Raw genomic sequence first — 27,735 nt, forward strand, 5'->3', positions numbered from 1 at the left:
CGGCCAACACTACTAAAAATAAAAAGCCATCTGGGAAGAAGTTGCAGTCAAAGTGAGTGCAGTGGGCACCAGCACCCGCACGGTGCGTGAGTGCAGGAAGAGGTGGGATGACCTCAGACTGCGGGTGAGGGGCATCCTTGCGGAAAACCACCTCATTGCCAGTGCAGGTGGAGCAGGTTCACCAATCAGACTTAAAGAATGGGAGGAGACCTGTGGAAACCTGATTGCTGTTGAATCCATAGAGGGAGTAGGCACCATGGAGCTCGGCGTGGGTACCACTTCGGATGGAGGTGAGTGTACACATGACAGGATGCGATGTGAATGTACTGTTTCCCCCCATATGTGAGCACAGACTCCTCTCATGCATGGACACACATCCACACATGCATCCATCCCTCACCATGTCAGTGTCAGACCCAAACACACACACATGCACACATCACCAGAGACAAGTTCCAAACACAACCATGCATGGATGAGGCACTGAACTGGCACATCATCTGCATCCACAACTACTAAGTCCCAATGGCCACAACTGCATCATTTATGTAATCTGCATTAAGTACATTGAAATGCAACCAATGCCATCCCCCTTCTTGTCCCCGACAGGCTCACATACAGATGGTGAGGATGCCGCTAATGCATCCCAGGCACCAGCCACTAGTAAGAGGCCAAGGGCACAGGACTCGGAGGACACCCCCACAACATCCAGGGGCAAGGGGGGGGAAGGTCACACCTGATGAGCGGGAAACATCGTAGGAGTGCCACTGCCAGGGCAGAAGTAGCTGCACCACAAACTGCAGCCCCACCACCGGAGGTGAACCCACAGGCACCAATACCATCCACCGAGGGCCCACCATCAGCTGCGGCAAGCTCCGCTGGTGAGGCAGCCGCCACTGCCCCCCTATCTGATCCTGAGGACACCCTAGTTGGGCCAATGGAGATGCACACCCCAAGCCCCCCTAGAACTCCAGAGCCAGCACCATTCCAGACACCTGGGTCTGATGTGACTGTTGAGGACAACAATCCAGCCATTATGTCTCCCATGGTGGCTTCACCTGCTGCAGTGGGTGCATCTGAGGGCACAGCATCCAGTACAACATCACCTAGCACTGCCCTCCAACTGACCACCATCCTGCAGCGTCAACACGAACTGACTGTGCTGGTTGGCCAGCATGTTGAGGAGGCTGCCCATCTCAGGGAGAATATCGTGGAGACGGCGAGGGACTCCACTGAGAGGATGGACGCAAACACTGACAGGCTGTGTAACGAGATATCCAGGCTCAGGGAGGTCCTTACTTGCATGGCCGACATAATGGACTGCCACTTCACACAACCAGGCCAGTTTGCCCCATCGTCATCTTCCGGCTCAACACAGACAAGCCCCCTCCGCCGCTCGACACGCACCACCAGGCGCACGTCTGGCCATCCTCCAAATGCTGCTACAGACAATGGCCGATAGGGGGTTAATGGCGATTCCCCTGTGTGCATGTGCATGGGCCAACGCAAACATGGCAGACACATGAGGAACTGTTGTGGGGTTTGGGGGGAAGGGTGTTATGGGTCTGTTGTGGGGGGTGGGGGGAAGGGTGTAATGGGTCTGTTGTGGGGGGTGGGGGGGAAGGGTGGTGGGATGTTTGGGGACTTGTACTTTTTCACCTTTCCGTTAACTCAATACACTGGTTTCTGATCAAAACACAGGCTTGGACGTCTTCATTGTGTTTGTGTACTTTATTGGCGACAAGGTCCATTTCGTGCTTCCAAACAGACACCAGTGCATTACTACCCATATCCATGTGACAGTACGAAAACATGTTCCTCAGAATATTTGGTTGATCAGATGCTGTCTCACAGCACGTCCCTCCTGCCCATCCCCTCTTGCGAGACCTGCATCCTCTTCACCTCCGTCCTCATAACCATCATCATCCTCATCAGGTGCCTCTATTTCAACGTCAGGGGGCAGTGGCACATTCCGTCTGATACACATATTTTGCAGAATGACACATGCAATGGTGATCTTGGCATCCTTCTCATGTCCATACAGGAGAGCGCCACCAGACCTGCTAATGCACCTAAACCGTGACTTCAAAAGGCCAAAAGTCTGCTCGATCACGATGCGGGTACGGGTATGTGCACGATTGTATTCTTCCTCGTGCCTGTTCTGTGGGTTCCGTACAGGTGTGAGGAGCCAGGTCTTCAGGGGATAGCCCTCATCACCTGTATGGGGGAACGAACGGGGTCCTGTTACTGTTCACCTCAAGAGCAGCCTGTTCATATCGCACAAATTGACATTGCATTGTGATTCAAGTACACAATTAACAGCATACATGCAGATGGTCTGTGTGAGGTCGACCCTGCAAGTGGACATGCTCCATTAATGCCTCCAACAGTAATTGACATGTCCTGGGTGAGGCGAGGTCTTTGGTGTCCCTGGGCCCAGGCAGATTTGGTTCAACACTGCTGGTGTACTGCCATTCCAACATTGATGTTGCCATGCAGAGAGGCATCACTTCAGTGGTGCTATAGGTGCGTGGTGCAATGCTATGGCTAGGGGTGATCCCTTTGATCCCTTTGCATACATTATAGGGCACATTGCAATATTGATGTTGTGCTGGAATAATTCCGGATGACTATCTTTATGGCATGTGTGTATTTTGTGGTCTGGAATGTTGTGCAATGTGTATGCGGATGGATGTTTAATGTTACTAGACCTGGAATGTCATCTGTGTTGTGTAGTTTATACTTGCATGTCGGTTCATCTCAAGTACGTTGCCGCCTTCCCAGATGGACATTGGCATACATCTGTATGTGCATTTTGCCGACAGCCGACAAGCTACACCCATTTCGGGTATGTATCTCCCCCCCCCAATCACACCCAGTTGGAGTATGTATCACTCCCACCCCACCCAATCACACCCAGTTGGAGTATGTATCTCTCCCGCCCCCAATCACAACCAGTTGGAGTATGTATCACTCCCCCCCAATCACACCCAGTTGGAGTATGTATCTCTCCCGCCCCCAATCACGCTGCCATGTGCTGGCCCTTCTACTCACCAAGTAGCCACGAACGTCGTGCGGTTTGTCGCTCCATGTAGCGTGGGATAGTTGAGTTCCGCAGGACCATGGAATCATGGGTTGATCCGGGAAATTGGGCACAGCAATGTGTGATTATCTTGTTGGCGTCACATACCATTTGGACATTGATGGAGTGGAATTGCTTCCTGTTTCGGTAGACTACTTCATTGTGATGTGGGACCACCAATTCCACATGGGTACAGTCGATGGCCCCGATGCAACTTGGGATGCCTGCCAGTGAATAGAAGCCAACTTTGGTGTTTGCAATCTCCTGGGCAGTCCGTGGCATGTATATGTGTTCAGGTGCATGCTTCAGGAGGGAATTGAGTACCTGGTTCAGCATGCGGGAGAATACTGGTTGTGAGATGCCATGCATCTGTCCCACTGTACGCTGGTAGGTGCCTGTGGCCAGGAAGTGGAGCACACTCACCACCTTCAGTAGCGGGGGGATGGCAGTTCTGATGTCTATGAGGCTCACAATTTCGTCGTGTATCAGGTCCACGATGCTGGTGATGGTAACCCGGTCCAGTCGGTACAGGGTGTGTATCTGCTCAGGGGTTAGGTTAAATGGACTGGCTCTGATCCTGGGGATTGGTGGGTGCCTCTGTGGTATGATTAGGTGCCGTGGTGGTGCTTGCTGTGCCTGTCTTGCCCTCCTCCTCCTCCTCCTGCGTCTCCTTTGTGCTGCCTGTTGTTGTTGCAGCTGCGCTGCAATGAGGTCCTCCAGGCCATGTAATGCTGCCAGTATTGGAACCATCTTGGTGTTGGAAGGGGTGTGGTGTGCTCCTTTTGAGCTGCCACAGTCTCCATTGCCTCCACCTGTGCTGATTGTGTCCACCTGTGGCAGGTGGGAACACTGCTCCGTTTTCTTAACGGGTGGTTCGCGATGCCGGTATTAGCACCATGGCGGTAAGAGGTTTGGGGGGCTTTACCATGCCGCTATTGGCATGTCCACTAGCCTTGTGTTGCGGTGCTAATAGCGGCATGGCGTAATTTACGGGATGGAGGGGTGCGCGCACGCGGCCTGCCCGCTATTAGTGGCACCGTACTTAGCGGGATTTAACATTACCGGTATTCTGTTACCGGTAACGTTAAATCCATAACACCTACCAAGTAATGAGGCCCAAGGAGTCATCTATTTAAACGAAAAATTTTAAAATAATCATTTTGCTGTCTGTTTTCGTCCTATTCTTAGGATAGGAAAATAAACACGTTACATTTCTGTCTTCATCTCGACATCCCAAACAATTGGATTTGCTTCAGTCTCGCTTTTTGGACAGGAAAATCGATTGTTCTTGTTGACACATCCATTTTGCTAGGTCTGTCTTGGAAAGTCAAACCTGGACTATCTCCCTCTGTCTTTGGACTACCTCTCTGTTGCTTTATATAGGAACAACAATGTCTGTTTTTCTTGGTCAGTTCTGAGCGCTTATATCCGAGGCATGGAAAATGCTTTTCTCACTGTTTGTTGCACCCCAGTTACCTTACTTTTGAAAAGAGCACCACGTCACCCCACTTCCGTGCTTTTGGTTACAGGTGTATTTCTTAATGGTGCCCGCGGCTTTTTGCTCATGGAGTCTGCAGGTTGTAAGCCTTGTGTTGAAGCCATCTGATATATGTTGCTGGAGCTTTGCAATTGCATTCAATGACTTGGGGTGAGGTTTACACTTGAATTTGTTTTAATCCCTATATAAAATCGGGTGATCATAAACAGTCATTTGTACTGCGCCAGCTACCGCCGTAGTGGCCTCTCCGTACATATTGGGGTCATGCCTGCAGTACCCAGACCTGGCTCTATGGTGGTGAAAATGTAATTGGGAAAGAGGGACGAGAATAGGGGGGTGGAAATAAATAGTAGATGCAGGTAGTGCTGTGGGAGACTACTTGGGTGGATCGGGAGGATGAGTTGACAAGCTTTCCTTCAAATATGGAAGCCACTATGTTATGGGATTCTTAGCCAATCTATTTTCCTTATACGGTCTTGGGGCATGTAATGCTTGCACTAGGGATGATTATCCCTCTTGCACTACCTTTAGAAATAATGCATCTGCGTCCTATTGATTATATTGCAGTTGCTCTTCAACCATGGAATTTTGTAATGTAAAATAGCTAGCTGGCAAAGCTGCAGTGTAATTTAATACCAAGCAGTATTTTTGAAGAGTACTGTTCCAAGTGATGACTTTAAACATCCAGGATAGAGCAGTGGCAGAATCCCAATACTATGACCATTTTAGCTCCCTACACTCTGATGATACTGCAGCTAGAGCACAGATGCGGACCAATGATATAGGGGCGTTTGAGCAACCAGCAAGTAACTTGTGGCAGTGTTCCTCTGAAACTCAGATTTGTAGCATGAGGGAGGTCCGGATGTCTTTAAATCAATTGACACCAAATAAAAAGCCTCTGGCCCTGTTGCTCTCCGGTACGTCTCTTTAGGAGCGAGCAAGGGGTCTGTGTCCCCTTTCTAACTAAGCTGTTTAATAAATCGAACACAGTGAAAGGAATTCCACGTTGTTGGCAGGGAGCAATCATTATTTAGATTTATAAAAAGTGTGACTGAGGCAATCCCAGGCCCAGCTCCAGGAATGTTCATCTGGGGGGCAGGGTTGTGACCAGGCGGGCCCACATTCCATTGGATGCGTCTAGGAGTGCCCTGATCACAGTGCTGGCATTGATCCAGATTTCCCAGATCCGTAATCCAGCAAATTGTTTTCTCAGATCTTCAAAAATACATTTGCACCCCTCTATGAAAAACAATACATAGCAAAAGAGAAGCAAGGAAAATAGTCTTGCAACATAAATCTACCCATCTTCCCTTCCCATCTGGTCTCCCCTTTCTGTTATATCTGTTCCTCCTTCACCTTTCACCGTCTAGTCACTTGCTTCAGCTGCCCTAACCACCGTTCCCATTTACCTCCCCTCCCACCTATTCACACCAGCACACAGCATGCCTTTCCTGGCCTTGCTTGGGAGAATTGATGGTGATGCCTCCTCGTCTTCCTCTCAGAGGGCTGAGCAGTGAGTTCCCCAGTCCTTGTACCATCTCAGATGGTGTACCCGCAACAATACTTTGCTGAGCACTGTGGCTACTCCCACCAGGCCCCAGAGGAGATGCTTGTGCTCCCTCCATCTTGTTGTGAAAGATAGACCCACTCCCCAGAATACTGAAACAAGGAATCGGAGATTTTGTTTCCTACAAAATTACATTTTTTTTGAAATTTTTTTTAATTTCAAGAACAGAACATACCATGCCCAATCAATACATGTAGTCTTGTTGATCTTAACAATATTTAGAGCACAACAACATATCCTCCAATAAATAACATTCACATGTATACAATCCTCCCTTCACCCACCCATTCCACAATCCCCAACTTTCCAACTGAACCCATATAGTAGGCCCATTCTGAATGTCTCCCATCAATGATTCATGTCCAAAATTACATTTTACACACAAAATGTTATTTTTTGTTGCTTTTTTGCTGCACATTTTAATTGAGTTGAGAGTGCAAGGTACTGCTAGGGCTGTAAGGGCTGCATAAGGAGGCAGACGGTGCTGGTTGAGGGATTTCCAGCCTCCTGGTATCTCTCCTGGTGGGGCCTGGCGTGAAGGAGAGGGCCTTGCTCCCCTGCCTTGCCCTGTACATCACTGTCTGGTACATACTGTTTACATAATGGTTATAATAGGCAATTGTCCATGATGACTCTTTGTTTGATGTGTTTACTTTGGTTTGGTTTTGAATAAAGCCAATTGTGTTCAATAAATGTGGCCTGGATATTTTCAAAGTTAGATGTGTGTGTGTGTGTGTGTGTGTGTGTGTGTGTCCCAATGCCTGTGCTGCCCATCTTTTAAACCATGAGTGAAGCTTTTTGAATAGCTTATAATTCGAACTGAATCACTTCTAGGGGCACCTAATTTTAATAGGCAAGGCAGTGAAATTAAAAAATATGCTCAGGATCACACACTTTGGTTAAGTGGTAAAGCCATAATTTCAGTTTAGCCTGAAATTTAGATACTTGACCACACATCTGCCCAGCTCATGTTGGTACAAATATGTGTTGAAGTTTGGCTTTGAATACCTAAATAATGCTCAATTTTATACATGTTACTTTAAAAAATGCCAACAAACTGAAGGGTGGGGAACCTAAACGGGAGTACACATGCACTTGTGTTTATTGTGGAAGGAAAATTCTAAGAGGTGATTGTGATATGCTGCAGTAGCAGGGGATCTGGTGACTTCCCTGGGTGACCTGTTAAATCAAAGTAAACAAAAAACTGATTTTCCTCTGCTTGCTGCGCTCTACAACTGAGTTACTATCGGTATCCTCAAGGAAAGGTCAATTACAATTTTCGGCCTGTGTGGGTGTGTTTATTTGTAAAAAAACAATCGATAAATATTGCAATTTAACAGAAAAGTCCTGTGTATAAGTACTTGATAAATTGCGTATAAAACAATGAAATAAACATAAAAAGGAACATGAGCATACATAAAGATCAGGCATGAAAACATGTTAAAAAAACTCCATAAATCCAAAAAGCGCTCTTTGGGTGTAACAGAACTTGCTTATTCTCAATTTGAGGTCTGTGAAATTGTGACCCAAAAGACTGCCAATATTTCTCAAACCCTTTGCGTTCAAAACATAAGCTAAATACTGAGAAACATTTCAAGCAAAACATCAATTTAAATTGTGCAAACTGGAGTCACAAATAGCTGCCAAAACATAAGCTGAATCCTCAGAAAATTTCAAGCAAAACATCAATTTAAAGTGTGCAAATTCAAGTCACAAAAAGCTTCCGACACTTGTTTCAACCTACTAAGATCGTCATCAGGGCTAAGAGATTGTAAACAAGAAGGTTATCCAACAAGCTAAATCAACCTGTGCACATGTTGCAGCTCAAAATGAGTCAAGGGGAAAAATGTTTTGGCAGGAACGGGAAGATGGAGGGAGAGAGAGAAGACAATAAATTAAATAGTTTGAACGTTACTTGTGTTACATCATTTTGGCATTAGTTAGTAAGCCTATTTGGCCATTTGCTAAAGGTATATTGATCAGTTAGTGGTGAGATCCTTAAATGAGTGACCCATTGGTTGTGTGATTGAATGCAAGACTTGAGGTGAATGACCAATTGGCTGGGTGATTGGAAATTAATATCCTAAAGGAGCACACCCTAGTGTGACATACCATTCCATATTCTAGAGGTGCACCCTAGAATATGGAATGGTATGTCACAATAGGCTTACTAACTAATGCCAAAATCATGTTAAAAAAAAACAGAAAAGGACCTTGCGGCGCCGGTTCCCGATCACGGAACGTAACGCAGGGACTCAGCGTGAAGAAAAAGGTAAGTGGAGTTTGTTTATGTTGGGGGGGTGTGAGTGTGTTGATGGTGTGGGTAGGGGGCGTGTCATGGGTCTGTTGTGTGTGGGGGTGTGGGTATGTATGTGTGTTCGCATAGGAAAAAGGTGCAAACCTTTGGTGGTTCGCACCTTTCTCATGCAAACTTTCCAGCCGCTGCAAAATCAGCCACGGTCGGATCACGAAGATCCATCAACAACGTTGCACTCCATCTTAATGCCTTGGAAACCAATGTGCGCTGCACTGCTTCTTTTGTTTGCTGGCGATGCAGCACTTGTATCTAAAACTCATAGTGGACTCAGCACTAATTAAGTACTTTTGCCACTAAATGTCAGGGGAACAAGATCTAATGATTAATGCCTCTAAATCCAAAATTATGATTTTTACCCAAAAACAAAACCAGGCATAGAAAAACAGTCAAATGGTACAGCCAAATGGAAAAATACTCACCCACCATGGCTAGAAGGGCATGGTGGTCGCACTTTCCTTAAAACGCTATGGTGTTCATACTATTCTTCATGGCTTGCAAGTGTATACAATGCAGGCTGTCCCGGCTGCCACTTTTGGTGCAGAACTGTGGGGACATGCCAATACTGTCCCCTTGGGGAAGCAGGGGAGTAGGATACTAAAATGCGTGCTGGACTTAGCAATCAGGCCCCCAAATGCCCCAACAAATCTAGAACTGGGCTGGTATGGCATACTATATGGGTGGTGAATCTTCTGGCTTAAGTTGTGAAACACTTAGGAATTATATATGTATCTCTAAGACCTGTGGGATGTCCTGAACTAACTGGGACTGTAAAGTCACTGTTGCTTCCATATGTAAGAGATATGTCCTTAAAGCTAGATCTACCCCATATCTGTCATATGCCTACTGTTTATAGCCCTTACTACAAAACTGAATTGTGTTGGAGATACGAGATCTAACCCTGTAAAGACATCTGGGACTGTGGTGTGAATAAGTACTAAAGAGTGCAGAACCTGGAAACTGAATTTAGTGTTCGTTTTAGAAAATACTTGGATAGTCTATGCCACAAACTTACAACATATTCAAGCAACGTGAGACAAGGCATTTTAAGTTTGTCAATCTTTCAATCGCGCTGGAATGGGGATTTCTCTGGTTCTTATATTTATTGTGAACAACAGGAATACGATATCACCCAGAAGGTAGCATTTGAGACCACTGCTTGATTGTTGTAATTAGGACTAGGAAAGAAGGACTCTGGTTGTCCAAAACAATAGCTGATGCCAGTGGCTCAAGAGCAATATTGAATTTCATTTTCGAAGTGTGGCGTATTTGAACAAAATACTTGGGCCAAGTTGTTCATCTTGGATGCCCTAATTAGTTTTATGCTATAGATTTTACATTTACATGTTATATTGAAGGCAAAGAACGGGCTTATTTTTTTATTGATTCTGCCAGCAATGTCTTTTATTTGTTTTACATGTAGAAATGTGATCTGAATTCGTGCTACTTGGTTTGTTAAAAACTTTTATGGCATGTGCCGGGATAAAGATTTGATGATGTGGAATGTATAGCCTGTTGCCAGCTCTGTTACAGCCGTGGTTCCTGCTTTGGATCACAGCTGATGAAGAGCTGACCCTCGAGTTCGTGGATGTGGGTGTCAAAATCTTTCTTCCAAAATAAACTCTATGTTGCTCAAATTCAGGATAAGACCTCTGGCGGATAAAACGGGCTGCCTTCAGTGTTTTTTTTATTGCTCTAGTACAAGAAAATATCTTATTGCACTGGTGGAGAAACCAGCTTTGTGAGCACATGTCGGGAAAGGGTGTTTTCCCCATAATTGTTCCCATAGGCCTATGGCTAATTGTTCCCTTAGGCTGCACCTTGTGATTAGCCTACAATTGATTTTGCTGCACCCTGTGACTAGCCTAAAATGGATTCTGCTATTTTTGTGGCTAGCCTAAAACTGATTTGCTACACCTTTTGATTAGCCCGAAATTGTTTCTGCACACCTACTGCCAAATCTGCCCTGACTAGCCCAAAATTCGATTTTGCACTGCATGAAAATCGTAGGTACCCCTACTGCTCTGATGCATCACCACACGACACGCAAATCAGCTGGCCTACATCCCCTCCTTCACACACTCAGCCCTGTCACCTTGCCTCACTACACATTCTCACTCGCTCTCGCACTGCCTGTCTACTGGCTCATCACCAACATGCTCTCACACACGCACTCTTCCCCATCACAACATCAATTTCAAAACACCACACCTACTCCTATGACTTCCTCACTCTGCCTCACAGCCAAACAAGAGGGACTAACCCCTTCACAATCCAGGCTCAGAGCTCGCACAGACCCGAATTTTCAGCCCTTCGTACCTACTCCCACATCACACAGGAACCTCTGTCTTAGCTCGCGCACCCACATACCCCTACACCACCCCCCATCTACAAGCACTAACCCACCATTACTCCCTACTCGCTCACGATTCCCATCTGCCCGGCTGTGGACTTACGCCAGCACCAAACCCGCCCATCCATTTACCCTATCCCCTCGTACAACCCCACCTCTCACCCTCGTCCCGCCCCATCCCCTGAAAAACACCCACCCATCCCTCCCCTCAAACGTGCTCTCATCAATACGCGCTCTCTCCCTGCTCACGCACTTGAGATCAATGACCTCATCACTTCCCTTGACTTGGACCTACTAGCCATCACAGAAACTTGGCTCCACGAAGCTTCAGGCCCAGCCATCTCTCTAGCCCTCCCCAAAGGCTACACCATCCTGAGACAGGATCGCAAAACCTCCAACGGAGGAGGCAACCCTTATCTCCAAGGAGTCACTTCCCGTCAGACTCTGAAGCCAACAATGTGAAAATAACGCTGACCTCCTCAATGCCAAACTAACATTATCTCCCACATACACCATAAATATACAGACCACCTGGTACAGCCCCAAACTTTCAAAAACACCTCCTCCATACACTAGGGAACAACCTAAAAACTCCAGTAAAACCACCCTTCTCAGAGACCTTAACCTAGGCCTGCATGATCCCAAGGACAAAACAGCCGCCGCATTTGCCAAAGAACTCTCAGACCTAGGGTTCACCCACAAAATCACAGAGCCAACTCACTGTAAAGGTCGCTCCATAGACTAGATCTCAGACCATAACTGCTCATCCACCATCTCCAATATCACGCCACACCCATGGATGGCTCACCATTGCATTCAATTCACTATTCCCTCCACACCTCCCTCTAAAGTGCTCTCATTCGCACTGTGATCTTGATCTTGTTGACCACAACATCTTGACCTCACACCTCTCTAACGCAGCGCACTTCTCTAAAGGAGCCACCTCCTATATTACATCCTTTTTAGAGGGTAGAGCCATGAAAGTATATTCCGACCAAGCGAATGCTCCACCCACCACCATCCACTGCGGAGTTTCCCCTGGGTCATGCACTGCGCCTACCCTTTACAACCTATTCACGAAGCCACTCTTCGACAAACTTGACTCGCTCGGCATAGCCTACACAAACTATGCTGACGACACACAAGTACTTCTACCTCTCACTGGCTCCTACGATCTGGATGCAGCTGCCCTACTGCAAATCTACTCTACTATCCAAATCTGGATGGCATTCAATGGCCTCTGCCTAAATCGGGACAAAACGGAGAACATTCTCCTAGGCCCGAAAAAAGTACTTTACAAACTTGAGAAAAAATATGACCACTTCAACATACCTGTATCCAATGCCGTAAAAACTCTAGGAGTCTATCTGGACTCGCCCCTCTCAATGAACCGTCAGGTCAAGGCCATTGCTTCAGCCTCTGTCCACATCACCAAACTTATTAATGCCATAAAAACATTTCTTGCCTCCCAAAACTGCCTCTCCATTGCCCGGGCCACGATAAGAGCTAAATTAGACTACTGTAATGCCCTCCTCGCCGGCACCTCAAACCAAAATCTGCACAGACTCCAAATAGTACAAAACCACGCACTCCACGCAGCCCTCAGCATTCCTAAAATGGACCATATCACCCAGGCCAGGCAAGCCGCCCACTGGCTCTCTGTCAAGGAAAGGATCACCTTCCAGATACTCACCATAACGCATGAATGCATCAATAGCACTGCCCCTTCCTACCTGGCAGACACCATTACCAAAGACTTATCCACCCGCCCCATAAGAAGTCACCATGCCAATCAACTCTGCGTTCCTCCCATCAAAAGAGCAAACGCGGGTGGTATCCGCTTCCCATTCATAGCTCCCAAACAGTAGAATGCCCGAACGCGCCGGCGCGCACGGGCAGGCTCAGTCTGTTCCAGTCTGTGCAAGGAGGTGCACGGGGTGCCTAAAATGTAAGTCCCACCTTTGCCTGTTTCAGTGTGATTCTTCTGCCTTTCGCATATTACAGCCTTTTGGTGGGACATAGGAACGGGGGTTTAAACTTCCAGCCTCATAGGTACAGGTGGGGAGAGATAGAAAAGTAGGAGCCCATGGCAGAGACCCATAGAGACCAAAATGGTAAGGCGGCAGCCAGCAGGAACCAATTTCAGACGAAGAACCCCCCCCATAACACACACACAGAGAGCAGGAGCACCGAAACCAGACAATATTGGCAACATAGCAAAGTTGCAAGTGGGACTACTCAACACCCGATCCCTAAATAAACATGCCCATAATGTTCATGACCTCATCAAAGAGAAGGACCTTGATTTACTTTGTGTAACGGAAACCTGGCTGAAAGATCCTATCGGTCTAGTGTGTGAAAATGCGTGCCAGAGGGTTACATAATATATAACAAAAACAGAGAAAACGGTATAGGCGGAGGAGTTGGCATCATTGCCAGAGACACTTTGAAGCTATACAAGGCTGATTTTGTATGCTCGGGCTTTGAGGCAATCCAACTAAAATTTACATTTTCACCGAACAATAGTCTTAATATTACCCTCTATAGACCACCTTCTCTAATCTCCGATTTTGAAAACGAAGTCACTTCTCAAGCTGCTAAGCTTATCTCGACCAACACCTCCACACTGCTGGTAGGAGATATGAATAGATGGAGAGGGAACATCGAAGATAAGGAAGCAATACAGCTGGAGAAGTCCATGAAGAATCTGGGCTTCCCGGTAGTAAATAAAGAACCAACCACCCCCCAAGGGAATCAGTTAGATTGGATTTTTACCAATAACTTGAAGTGCCATAACGTTGTTACCGAACCATGTATATGGTCGGATCATCATTTGGTCACTCTGGAAATAGAACTAAACACACCTTCCGCACGAATCAAAAATCCCCACATTAAAGTTTGGAGCAGAAATTTTAAAAATATAGGCCCTGAAATATTAACACCACGCCTACAGAAGGTTGCTGAGTCCTTTCTGGAAAAGGAGGACTGTGAGAGCATGCTTAAGAAGTATAATACCCATATGCAAGCTCTGGTGGAGGCATATGCCCCTCTGAAACAGATATTGGTGAGGGAAAACAACAACCACCGTACATGGTACAGCGGAGAGCTTAATAATCTTAAACAGGAGAAACGAACTAAAGAAAGGATATGGAGGCAAAATCCCAACCAAACTAATAAAGAAAATTGGAAAAGGGCTAATCACTGTTATAGGAAGGGGATTAAGGAGGCAAAACAAAGCTATTACAATAAAGAAATTGAAGCAGCATCCAACACCAATAGTAACATTTTTGACATACTTAAGGGGATGGAAAAACCCAGGGTGTTAACACCACCACATACACCTACCAGAGAAGATTGTGATAAGGTGCAAGAAGCTTTTGCTAATAAGATCCAAAAGGCTAGACACAATATTATTACAGCCAGAACCGATAGTGACAGACCTGTCACCCAAGCCACAGCTACTAATGCGGAAGCAAATGGGAGTTTTAAGTTCCTACCCATATCAGAGGACGATTTATGTAAGGTCCTAGCCAAGATGAAACCGACATCGTGTGCAGAGAATACTGTGCCTACCAAAATTATTTTGGAGCACAAAGAACTCTTCCTACCGGTTTTAACGAAGATAGTAAATGCATCTCTCAGTGAAGGGGTGGTGCCTAAGGACATCAAGGAGGTAACTATTACCCCACTAGTTAAAAAAGCAGGATTGGACCCCAAAGATCCTGGGAACCTAAGGCCCATCACTAACTTGAACTTTATTTTGAAGGTGCTAGATAAAGTTGCCACAAACCAACTGCAAAAACACGTGGAAGACCTGAAGCTGTTGCACAATCAACAATCAGGTTTTAGGGCCGCCCATAGCACTGAATCTGCTATGCTGGACCTCCAGTCGCATATGTTGGGCCTGAGAGATAAAGGCAAAACAGGGGTTCTCATGCTTCTCGATCTAAGCGCGGCCTTTGATTTGGTGGATCATCAGCTCCTTCAGGAGGCACTGGCCAACATTGTTGGTTGTTCCCCTAAGGCTTTGGCTTGGTTGTCATCCTTTCTCAAAGATCGGAGTGCTAGAATACATTGGGGTGATAATTTCTCCAAGGCCGCTCCCATCCATTACAGAGTACCGTAGGGAGCTAGCCTGTCACCTCTCTTGTTTAATCTATATCTGAGAAGCCTCTGCGAACTCCTGGAACACATCAGCGTTTTCTTTACTAATTGCGCTGATGATACGCAGCTCATCTTTGAACTCACTGATGATTACACCACTGATAGTACTAAAATCTCAGAGGTTTATAACATCATAGACCACTGGATGCAACATCATTGGATGTGTTTAAATAATACCAAAACAGAGCTGCTGATTTTTGGCACGCGACAGGCCAGATGCAAACTAGGCAATGAATATAAGTCCTTTACCATCAAGGACGCTAACATCCCGGTGTTGCCACATGTTAAAACTCTCGGGATGATGGTAGAGGCCTCAGTGGGCACAGAGGTACAGGTAAGATACCTGCAGAAAAACAACACCTACTATCTACGACTTATGAGAGCAATAAGACCCTTCATTAATGAAGTCAATGCTGCGACAATCGCTAGGGCCATCATCCTGTCGCGACTTGACTATGGCAACGCTCTCCTGCTAGGAGCCACAAAAAGGGAGATTCAAAAGTGCCAAGTCATACAAAACGACGCAGTTCGCATAGTTAAAAACATAAATAATAGAGAACATGTGTCCACAGGGAGAAGAGCACTTCACTGGCTAAGAGTGGTGGAGAGAATCAGGTTCAAGGCTATGACTATAATTCACAGATGCCTATATGGAGAGGCCCCTAGCTACTTCAAAAAACATTTCTCTTTCTATGCTCCTGGAAGATGTCTAAGATCAGCCGACAGGGGCACGCTGAACAGACCTGGGGCTAAGTCCGCATTTTGGCAAGGCAAATCTTTCCCGGCGAAAGCAGTAGACCTCTGGAACAAGTTGCCGGTGGCATTACGGCTTGAAGCTAATTACCAGAGTTTTAGAAAATCGCTAAAAACCTCATCGTTTCCATGAGCATTTGAGCTTCGTTTCCTTAGGTTTTCTACCTGTCTTAATGAGGTGTTTCGTGTTTCTGATTTTTCTTGGTTTCCCGCGCCCTGATGCCTGCGGGCTACCGGCGCGTAATAAGCACGCACATAACATAACATAGAATGCCCTGCCCAATGTTCTCCGAGCGGATCCCTCGCTATCCACCTTTTGCAAATCCGTAAAAACGACTCTGTTCAACTAGCCCACCTCATCCCCCACCCCACCCTGCATACCACCCACGGAAGTCTCTTCACCCTAACCATGTAACTTTTTTTCTCTGCTACGCATACTCTGTTTACACCAAATCATGTAACTGTCCTTTCATGTATGTTCCTGTAAACACTGTGTGCTATTCTATGTAACCTACAAGTACAAGTACCTCTGTAACAGCGCCACGATGCCTAAGGGCTGCTGCATGCTCTATAAATGCTAATAAATAAATAAATTAATAAATGACCATTTCGCTTGTTTGCATTCCAGCTCCTATCCTTTACTTTTTCTACAAACACATATTAATGTATGTATCTTCACTTTCAGGTAAACCTCGCAGTCGTTATGCTTTGAACCATTCTGGTGACAATACCGACGATCAAGATGGCGACTCCAGGTACAGTGAGAATTCACAGGGCAGTAGCCCAGAACATGCAGCTCTTGAAAAGCAGAGATTACCGATTTACTGGCACAGTTTTAAAAACAATACCTTTGTAATGCTCTTTGACATTATTGTTACCCTAAGGAATTACTGCTGTACCCCTGAGGAGTTTGTGCGGTGACGTCGACAAGCAAATTGACCATCTTTTTCCAGTTCTTTTGCTGTAAACATTTCCTGCTTACTTTAAAATCAGCCTTACAGCTTGGACGTGCAATCACTCCTTAGCCTGTAGATATTACTGCTGCTGTTAGGGTTTTTTAGCCATTTTTCTTTATGCGCGATAGGAAGTAGTGAGCAGGTAGACTGTTTTTAGTTCTTTGGAAAGCTACTGCTATTAATTGTATGATGTTTAAGCTCTCCTAGCTTACAATTGAGAAGACCTCTTTGAGCCAAGAGGAAATGCACGGTTTCTCCACTTTCAATATTGTGCCCTCAATTACCCCTCACACTCCTCCAGGCCCAATAAAACAACATACTTCCACATACTTTCACTTTGCTCTACCACTGTTTGTTGCCTTTATTATTTATTTATTACTATTTATCTGTTTCTTCTTTGCTCCGCACTTTCCACTTCTCCCCCTTCCATGCACTTTTCCCCCTCCCCCTCTCCCATGCACTTGCGCATTCTCAATGTCACTAGGCCGTGTAAGATCGTTGTTTTGTTCTCCCCTGTTCCCCTCCCTTGCCTTGCTCTGAAACACTTGTGTACCAGCGCCATAGAAATAAAATATCAAAATGGATACACTTATGGTATTGATATACGGATCTATAAATGATGATCAGGCCAATGATGCACTTGTGGGCAAACCAAGGGCACATTCACTCGCACCAGACATTTAAAGATCTCGGCTGGTAATATTGACACTTTCTTCCATTGTACTACAGATCTGCTCTGACATTAAAGGGATCGGTCCATAGAAGAACGTGATTATACAGGCCGTGTTCTACTTTAATTTTGCTATATGAAAATAGCATTTGGGTGGTGGACTACAAGGACCAGAATTCCTTGTTGCAATGAGTCACAGAGTGATTGAATGCACGGTGAGACAACCCGTTGATTTCTGTGTTCTCCTTTCATCTTGAGGCACTAATTCCAAATCTATTGGAATCTAAAGTTTCGTTCGCTGTATCACACTACACAGCACTAGAACACGAGACTGCTGGAGAGCCTGGTATTGACGAAGTTGGCGACATTTAAAAATGTCTTTTCCCAATGTGCTTACGTCGGAGTGCTGAAGTTTTGGCTGACCGGAACTTATTTGTATGTATGGCACTCTAGTTCTGCTAATCTTTTAGAGTTCCATTCAGTGCCGTTATGTTCGCTTATTACGCATATGCATATTTCCACTGCCATAGATTGTTTGTCAGATCTGCATTCGGTCCATCGCAGCTTACCCTGGATGGTGACAAGTGACAACGTTTATATGCAAGGAGAAAATACGGTCAGAGCTCTGAATGCCAGCGACCTGAGGGTCTCAGTTATGTAACTGCGTCACACCGATAAAGTTCAGTCAGCGGTGCACGTTTTTCCACTGCAGCGCGTCAAAAATGCCTCTGTTTGGTGAATAGAGCAGAATTTGTCTCTATTGGAATTTGCACTTTTTCACTGCCGCACATAAAGTGCCTGGCAATGGATTGGTCCCAGTGTGTCTAGTCAATCACAAGACGTTTGAGATGTAAGAAAGAATCCCTGCCTGTCTAGAGAATTGAGGCAACAGAAAGTTCCAACCCTCCAACAGGTTGGGCTTTGTTTATCCACACATCACCTTTTGGTCAGTATTGGAGACCTTGGGGTGCTCCATGCCAGTGTCTGGACAGAGTTGTTTGCAGTGATAGGTGATGGCATTATATCAAACCACGCTTTTTGCAGTATGGCTTTGCCTTCTTTTATATTGCTCCCTGGCTGCTATCTATGCACATTTTTCATCATGAATATTAATGAGGGATATCTTGAGAATGCATTAGGGTTCCAGCCCTCAAGGCCCTAAGTTGAAAAACCCTGGCCTAGAGCATAGGCGTATGCTTGCTGACAACATTAGACTTATGATTGTGGTTTTCGAGTTCTAAGCACTATGCATTTTTCATGTGGCATAGAGGCATTGAGTGTGAACATGTTCAGTTTAAATACATTCCTAGCCCAAAAAGCAGAAGTTCTCTATAAAGTGGTCTACATTCCAAATGTTGACTGTTTTCGAGTGCTTAAGTTCAACTCCCTGCGGTGCATTTGAGCTTCTTTGTCATTTATGAGCCAGAAGACTTGATCTATTTTTCTTTTAATTTGCATTTATGTATGGGTAGGTAAAGTTCTGATTCGTCCTTCCGAGGAAACCGGGTGCTGTAATGTCGGAGCGGGCAATGGTATACAATAATAGGAAGAAGCTGGGGTTAGAATGACAAAGCTTGCATGGGAATCCTGGAGGAATGATTCAGACCCTTGGATTCATTACCAAAGTTTGCAGCGCGTTGTTTCCCACCACCGCACAGGGGAAATGCAATGGTTAATCCCCCTCACTAATATGAGAGAGGGATTAGAGTCTATTAAAGACAAGGAGGCGAGTATTATGCATTAATTCTTTACTCCTGACACCACAGCAGCAAAGAAAAACATTTACAAATAAATATGTTTCTTCAACTGAAACCGAAAACAAAGTTCATGCAATCCAAGGGAATAATCCCCAACCCAACATTAAGGCCAGGTCAAGCACTGCAGGTAACCAATAGGCAGAGACCCACTGCCCCTCCCTCAAACATCAACTCCTCTTCTGCCGCTACATCACACCGGACGCCAACCCTGAAGACTAAATGTAGTAGGGTGGAGACACGATCCATGACCAACTCTGAGGACCCCGTGCATCGCGGAATCTCGGGATGATAAAGGTATCTTCTTGACTGGAGCACCTGACCCCAAAGGTGTATGCAAAACAAATGAAAAAGGGTTTGTGGGAGGGATCATACTTGCCTCCTTGTCTTGAATAGAATCTAAACCCCCTCTCACGTTAGTGAGGGGGATTAACCATTCTATGTCAAGACAGGAGGCTTCATATTATGCAAGTTTAAAGCCCTTGCATCAAATTAATTGCAACATGATCAATACATTTGTGGCAAAATGTTTTGGACGTGGACTCTCTGGACCAATCGGCTGCTTTCAAGATTTGTTCCAGACTACCCCCCAGGAAAGCGGCTTTAGAGGCCATAGCCCCTGAACCGAATGGGGACCAAAAGAGGAAGTGTCAACCTCTGCTTCCTGCATAACCCACCTAATCCACGTGGCTGGGGAAACTGGTTTGTGAGGTTTCCTATAAGAAATGAGCAGCTGAGAGGTATTAGGAGGCCGAAGCCCATGTGTCTTTAACTCAAAACATTTTTTTTTATTTGTTTATTTGTAAATCAACACACAGGAGTAATTATACAAACGCATCACATGTAGCTTCTCAAATCGTGCAAACCCAGGGTCCCCTTCTCCCATCCCATTCGTTCCCCGGCGAGCATAGTTCTCAGGGCTTAGTCGGACTGGTTTGGTAGCGGTAGCGGGTCGTCCATAGCGTGAAGGGCTGTTGCAATCGGGCGCGGTTTGTGGGTCAGGGCCGGGTAGTTCAGGTCATAGTCCAGTACTGGCGCCCAGATGTCTTGATCGGTGAAGCAGTCCCGCTTTGGCCGCCGTGACCCTCTCGGCTATCAAAATATCCCAGAGTTTAACCCAGCAAAGGGCCATCAAGGGTCCGTCCGCAGACTTCCAGGTGCGGGCCACTGTGATTTTAGCCGCTAATAAGAACTGGGACACCAGGGCAGCTCGTCTCCCCGACCTCGGGTGTGAGCCTGGCAGTGGAATCCCTAGGAGGACCTGTTCGGGCGTGAGCAGAATGGTCACCTGGGTGACATCCTTTATGGTAGCTAAGCAGAGAGTCCAGAATTCCTTCACTCGGGGGCAGGTCCAACACATGTGGAAGTAGGACCCCGGAATGCCGCAAAGTCGCCAACAGTGGTGGTCTAGTGCCGGTTGGAAGTGGTGAAGGCGTAGAGGGGGGTAGTACCAGTGCAGGAGTAGCTTATGGGCACACTCCCGGTTAGTAATGCAGCAGGATGTCATCCGCGTTCTTGTCCAGATGTCCACCCACGTGTGATCCTCAATGGTGGGCCCGAGGTCTGTTTCCCATTGAGACATATAGGAAGGCCTAAACTGGAGGGAGTCCTTCTGCAGCAGTCTATATAGGGCAGAAATCTTTCCCCGGGCCGGTAGGTTGTTCACCGTCAGCTCCAGTGAGGTGAGGGGTCTCGTGGCCGCCGCACAGGTCTGTGGGTGGGAGCACCAGTGCCTAAGTTGGCCGTAGGAATACCTATCCGTTTCCACTAACTGGAAAGTCATCTTGCAATGTTCGACTGTTAGGGGGGAGTTCCCCTCGAAGAGTTGCCCCAGAGTGGTGAGGCCCCCTGCGACCCAGTTTCTAAAGTTTTTGGGATTGGCCCCGGGGGAAAAGGCTGGGTTGAGGAAGATTGGGGAGAGGGCACTCAGGTCTCCTGGGACACCGCAGTGTCTGCGAGCCCACTCCCAAGCCTTTATCATTTGTTTTGTGGCTGTTAGAGTGCCCGGCCAACTTCGACGTAAGGCTGTAGGTAGGAACGGGAGGAAGCGAAGGGGGAGAGAGAGTCAGGATTGTTCGATTTCCACCCATTTTGGCCGACCTGTAGCAAGCCCCCATGCTTGGAGGTGGGCGAGTTGTGCCGCCATTTGGTATTTACAGAGGTCGGGTACCCCCAGGCCTCCCAGTCTCATGCTGGCCATCATTGTTCTCCGCGAGATGCACGCTTTCTTCCCCCTCCAGATGAAGTCCACCATCTTTCTTTGGAGCCGCTGTAGGGGGGGAGTGGAATGGTGATCGGGAGAGCGGCACAGGCATAGAAGAAGCGAGGAAGTAAGTTCATTTTGCATGCCGTGATGCGGCCTAGGGGGGAGATCTCTTGTGATTGCCAGCAGGTCAGATCCTTTCCTAGTTCCTTGAAGAGTGACGGGAAGTTAGCCCAATAAACTTTCGTTGGATGTGCGGGGATCTGGACCCCCAGGAAGGGGATCGATTTGATGCTCCACTGGAAAGGACCTCTCTCCTCCAAGGACTCTCGTTCAGCCGGAGTCAAACCCACTCCCAGCGCCGCTGACTTTTGGAAGTTAATCGCAAATCCCGAGACCATCCCAAAGTTGTGGATTTCAGTTAAGGCCTCCCTCATGGATCCCTCAATGTTTGTAATGGTGAGCAGAACATCATCCGCATAGAGGGCCACTTTATGTTGCGCAGAGCCAGTACTCGGGCCACTGATTCGGGGGTTTTTCCGGACTCGTTGAGCCAACAGCTCCATGGCCAAAGCAAAGAGCAAGGGGGACAGAGAACATCCCTGTCTCGTTCTGGACGTGAGGGAGATAGAGTCTGATAAGCGGCCGTTGATTCTCAGCCTAGTCCTAGGGGCCTGGTAGTTTGCAAAGATCATTTTCTGGAACGTCAGGCCAAAGCTAAATGCCTCTAGAGTGAGGCGCAGATAAGACCAGTCCACCTTGTCGAACGCTTTGGTTGCGTCCAGCGCCAGTAAAGTTAGTTGTTGGGAGTCCCGGGTGGCAATCTCAATTAGGTCCAGAGCCCTGCGGATGTTGTCTTTCGTCGACCTATGGTTTATAAAGCCCGTTTGATCCGGGTCTATGATGTTCAGGATGACAGGTGCTAGTCGATTGGCCAGGATCTTGGAATATATATTGGCATCCAGATTCACGAAGGCAATGGGTCTATACGAGCTAATGTCGTGGGGGTCCTTCCCAGGCTTGGGGATAAGGACTGTGATAGATTCTTGCATTGTTGGGGTGACCGTTCCAGTGGCCACGAATGAGTTGTAGTGGCGGGCCAGGGGGGCCACTAATTGGGGCCCGAAGATTTTGTAGAAGCGGGTAGAGAATTCATCCGGGCCCGGGGCTCTAGATTTCAGGCTCTTAATGGCTGCCTCCACCTCCTTGGTCGCTATCGGCGCTTCAAGGTCTTCCCTGGCCGCCAGGGTCAGGTGCGGGAGGGCCGCCACTCAAATGTATGAACGTTGCTTGGTCGGATCCTTCAGGGCCGCCGTCATGATTTCAGGTGGTGGGCGGTTGCCAAGCGCACTTTCTCATGGTCTGCGTAGTGGATCACCCCCTGCAGATCACGGAGGCCCCGGATGGCATTCCTACTCTTCACCTTTGCCAGGTTGTTAAACAGGAGTTTGTTGGCCTTATTGTTGTGGGCGTAGTACCATTGCTTGGTTCTGGTTAGCAGATTCGCTGTAGCCTCAGCGTAGGTAGCTTCCAGCTTTTTCCTAGCCATTTGTAGGATCCTGTAAGATTTGGGGGCCCAGCCCGTCCTTTTGTGAGTATCCTCAGCTTCATGGACCTCAGCCTCCAGGACGGCTTGAGTCACCTGCTTTCTTTTGTGGAATGCGGCACCTTGGTTGATCAGCTCTCCTCTAAGGACCGCTTTCATGGCATCCCAGGTGTTGGCCGGGGAAGTGTCCTCTTCCCGGTTTTCAGCGAAAAAATTCTTGATGGAGCTGGCGATTGAGTCTCTCACAGCCATGTCCCCCAGAATAGGCTCATATAAGCACCACCGGCGGCGTGGAGGGGGCTCCGGGGTCATGGGACCGCAAGGTCAATGTAACTGGGGCATGATCCGAGAGGATCCGGGGGCCAATTACCACATCATCAGTGAAAGTCAGGATCTGTGGGGAGGTCAAGATCAGGCCAATTCTAGAGAAAGTACGATGCACATATGAGTAGAAGGTGAAGTCCCTTTCATCCGGGGACAGTACCCTCCAAGAGTCTACAATGTTCAGTGTGCGAAATAGGTGGAGCAGGCCAGTGGCCAACTTCAGGTCTCTGGGTGGCAGGGGGTGGGATCTGTCCTTGAGGGGGTCCGGGGCCCCATTAAAGTCTCCTCCCATGACGACATGCCCCTCAATGAATGGGAGGAGGGAGTCCTCTAGGTCCTGGTAGCAGCCCTCCTGGGATTCGTTCAGAGCGAGATGAGGGTTTAGAGCTGGCCATGTATGGTGCATTTGATTGCAATGAAGCGACCCTCTTGGCATCGTCGTGAGTCAAGGATCTGAGGCTTCAGGTCTTTCGCGAATAAATAGCAGTGCCATCCTTCTTAGTTCCGTTAGAGGCGAGGAATTGTAGCAGAAATAATCTACTTCGTAAGCGAGGAAAGTCCACCGGAATTAAATGTGTCTCTTGCAAGAAGGAAATCGAGGTCCCGTCGTCTTGTAGCCTCTGTAGAATTGATTTCCTCTTCGGGGGGGGGAGTTCAGGCCCCTAACGTTCAAGGTGGTGAACTTTTTCAGATGCGAAAGTTGGTCCGGAAGATCCACTTGCTGGGGGGAGGGGTGTCGATGGGGAGTTAGGTCAGCCATGGACGTGAGAGCGTAATTGTTTTGGGGTCTCCTGTGGTTGAGGGTTTTTAAACTGGTCTAACTGGTCTCCAATGGGAGGAATTCACATTCACGAATGACCTCCAACGGGAGGTCCAAATTGCGGTCAGGGGGGTCGATTTAAAACTATCGACATGGCCCCTAGGCGCCAAGGCTGTCATCCGACAGCGCCAACATGGTTGAAGGTTTCTCCAAGGGTAGAGTTGTGGCATCCGCCTTGGAGGGGGTTATGGACCGCATGGGGTCTGCGGCGAGATGTAAAAGCTTCAGGCGATTCCAGTACCATGTGTCTGGTGCAGGCATTATAGCGCTTTATTTAGGTTTGCGGTTCCTCTGCACCCTTGGCCATGGGGTCTGTTTCAGTTTTGGGGAGGTTGTGTCTAAAGCCGGGCTTGTTCGGCTGGGAGCGGAGGGGTCTGAGGACCCAGGGGAGTCCGGACGAAGGATTGACGCTGCATCGTTAGGGTGGCTGATGGTGCGTGGGGTGCCCAGGTATAAGAACTGTAGAGCCGTAGGAAAAAGCCATCGATAACGGATCTGCTAATCCCAGAGAAAAAGTGATAAAGGCTGGAGCATCCTGCGCTTCTGAAGAGTCAGCGGGGAGAGGTCTTGGAAGATCTGTATCGGGATTCCCTGGTATGAGAGCTCGTCCTTTCAACGGCCAATAAATGCTATGGCCTCCTTTGTGGTGTAGAAGTGGACCCTAGTGATCACATCCGGGGGGGAGGGGTCCGTGTCGGTACCCCGGCTTAGGGCGCAGCCTGTGGGTCCGATACAGCAGGAGTTGGGTCTCATCCAAGTCTGGCAGGAGAGACTGACAGAAGGTGCTGACGTATTCAGGGAGCTCCCAATCGGAGATTGAAGCGGGCACCCCACGGAGGCACAGGTTGGTGCGGCGAGAGCGGTTTTCCATGTACTCCTGCTTATATTCAAGGATTTCAGTTCTCGCCACTAGCGACTGGACGGCGCGTTGAATTTCCGTTAGCGAGGTGGAGTGGTCCGTGGTTAGGTCCTCGACCTCCCCAACCCTCTGTTCTATGCCGGCGACTCTTTGTTCTGTCCCAATTTGGCGGTGAGTTCTGTGTTGCAGGCTCTAAATTCCGATTTGATATCGCTCATGAAGGCTTGGAGATCCTCCTTGGTCGCAAGCGTCACCCCGCTGTCGGCCGGCTTCTGGGGAGTAAGTTTGGGGGGGTCTGCTTTCTTACCCTTCTCCGAGGCTTGCAGCATGGTAGAGATTTCGGTCGATTTAGGGAACTTTAGTGCTTTGGCCATGGCAAGGGGACGTCGCCCAAGGGTGAGTCTTGTGTCCACGTTCTACGGAAGGCAGAAGAAGGCGGCCAAATAGATGTGTGGGATGGGTAGGGCCAGGGCGTCCCAGGTGGTGGAGCAGACAGGTTAAGCTTCCAGATTCTCACGAAGCGGCACAGTTCATCGTGGGTGAGCAGTCCAGCAAGATGGGTGGCCGCCTAGGAAGATGGCGGCGGAGACCGACACCCCCAGCTGGTGGCAAGGAGACATGGGCAGGGGCGCCCCAGGAAGCCGAAGGGGGTGACACACTCCTTATGGGGTCAGGGCTAGTGGGCTCGAGGGTCCTCTGACCAAGTGGGGTCAGGGAGGAACAGTAGGCTCCAAAGGGGGGTGTTGCGGTGGGCCCCAGAGCAACCCCGGGAGAGGCTGGGAGCAGGTAGCGGGGTGTAACCCTTATGCTGAGGGGCCACCAATCTCACCTGGGCGATGTGCGTGGCCCCCACACGAGCTGCGGTCACGCTGTAGCTGGAGGGCCTCCGATGGTAGCCGGGGAGGCAGGGCCTCTCCCCCAGGAGCAGCAGGCAGAAGATGGGCAGGGGCGCCCCAGGAATCAAAGAGGGTGCTGGTTTAGGGCGGGGAAAAGCCCCTGCAAGGGTCCCGCAGAGATAACAGGGACACCAGCGGGGCCGCCGTTGGAGGCGGGCGGTGAGTGAGCCTCCGGCTCCAAGATCAGTCCAAGGTCCTCGGGGCCGCAACCACTGGTGGTGCAGCAACTGGCAGGAAGTCGCCGGAGCTCTGGGCCGCTGCGGAGGGGTGATGGAATGCGGGCCCCTGCCTCCGAGGCAGGGCCGTCCCCCAGCGCGGCCCCAGATTCGGGCGGGCGCCTCCCAGCAGGCCCGGGGGGCAAGATGTCGAGGCCCAACAGGATGGTGTCGCGGACCCGAGGCTCCAGCAGCGGGCCTCGCAGCGTCAATGATCAAGCACGGGGGCGGGGCATCCCGCTGCAGGATGTCGGGTGGTGCAGACCTCATACGTGGGCCCCCGCTATCAGATGCAGCTCAGGGGCTGATGATGAGTCCCAGCCGCCAGCTTGGGATGAGTCGCGGAGATACGGCTGCCATTTTGGGCCGTATTACGGGTGCAGGCGTCCAGGCTCCCCGTTGCGTTTTCACCGTTGGCGAGGGCGTTATGCACTCAAAATGCTGTCATCTGTAGCCGGGACCTCAGCAGCTGAAGGCTCGCCATCTCGTATCACGAACCCGGCTGGAAACGGGCAGAATTAGGGCTTAGCCGCGGATCCATGCGGAGGCCATCAAAGGAGCTGCATCATCGCTGACGCTCCAGGCCACGCCCTCAACTCAAAACATTTTAAGGATTGTACCACACACAGTTTTGGATCTTCTGGAAAAGCAGGATAAGAAATGGAGGAAATCAAACACTTGGTCCTCCTTGAAGCAAAGAAAGTAACCCCTTGCGGGGTGACACCTTGGTATCAACATCCAATGCCGCATGTCTGAAACTCTCTTAATGGAAATAAGGCATAATAATATGGCTAACTTGGAGAAAAGTTGCAGCAAAGTCAATTCATAATTATTAGGCCAAGAGTGAAACAAATCCAGCACCATATTAACATCCCATAAAACAGAATACTTAGCCTTAGGTGGAACCTTGATGCAAATAGATTTGAGAGCCTTGTGCACCAAGAAGTAGCTGAAACGGCTGAACCCATTTATAGTTCTGTATGCCTTGCCCTCCTTAAATAATTCCACTAGGGAGTTAACCACTTCTACTGGAGGGACAGAAATGGGTTTCAAGTGTTAAGCCCACACCAGCTAACCCAGCGGTTCCATGCTGAAGAATACCGTGATTTGGTAGAAGCTGCCCAGGAGTCCTTGATGATACAGATAGAGTCCTGCGAAAGTCCCTGCAAGCACTAGGAAGAGAAATCTTCCAAACCATAAGGGACCAGCTCATGAGGGGGACCTGAGGGGTCCGTTATGAGCCGAGGGTGGAGTGGGAGAAGACGAGGAATATCCACTGCCAACTCCAACAGGGTTGGAAAACACGTGAGAGGGCTAAAAGGAAGTCACAAACACCAGCGTCGCAGCCTGTCTGCACACTTGAACTAGGACCCTGGCTATCATGGCAAATGTGGGAAAAGCGTAGGAAAGGGGAACCAACCTATCCTGGAGGAACGCATCAGTTGCTAACGCACTAGGATCTGGTCTCCAACTGTAGAACTGGGGAACCTGACAGTTTTCGAGGCAAAGAGGTCCACCTGACTCAGACCCCAGAGAGACAAGATCTTGGCAAACAGTGCTCTGTCCAACATCAAGTCGCTCCTATCCTGGAGATGTCTGGAATTCCAGTCTGCTACTGCATTGTTGACCCCTTGAAGATACTCCGCCTTCAACAAAATGTACCTGGCTAGGCAAAAATACCAGAACTCCCTCGCCAAATTTGCTAGGGCCTTGGACCAAGTTCCCACCAGATGGTTTATGTATCGAACTTCTGAAATATTG

General features: G+C 48.4%; 1 protein-coding gene across 4 annotated transcripts in view; it reads left to right on the forward strand.

Annotated features, from left to right (window-relative positions):
• The window catches only part of NPRL3 (NPR3 like, GATOR1 complex subunit), a 649,409-nt gene that overhangs the window by 26,744 nt on the left and 594,930 nt on the right, over nucleotides 1-27,735 (forward strand). For all 4 annotated transcript variants that reach the window (XM_069647897.1, XM_069647894.1, XM_069647896.1 and 1 more), the window contains exon 2: nucleotides 16,417-16,486. In XM_069647897.1, coding sequence (XP_069503998.1) covers nucleotides 16,417-16,486 — 70 coding nt within the window. The remainder of the gene's footprint in view (nucleotides 1-16,416; nucleotides 16,487-27,735) is intronic.

This window comes from Ambystoma mexicanum, chromosome 2q, assembly GCF_040938575.1.
Source record: "Ambystoma mexicanum isolate Mex_15411 chromosome 2q, UKY_AmexF1_1, whole genome shotgun sequence".
Lineage (NCBI taxonomy): Eukaryota > Metazoa > Chordata > Amphibia > Caudata > Ambystomatidae > Ambystoma > Ambystoma mexicanum.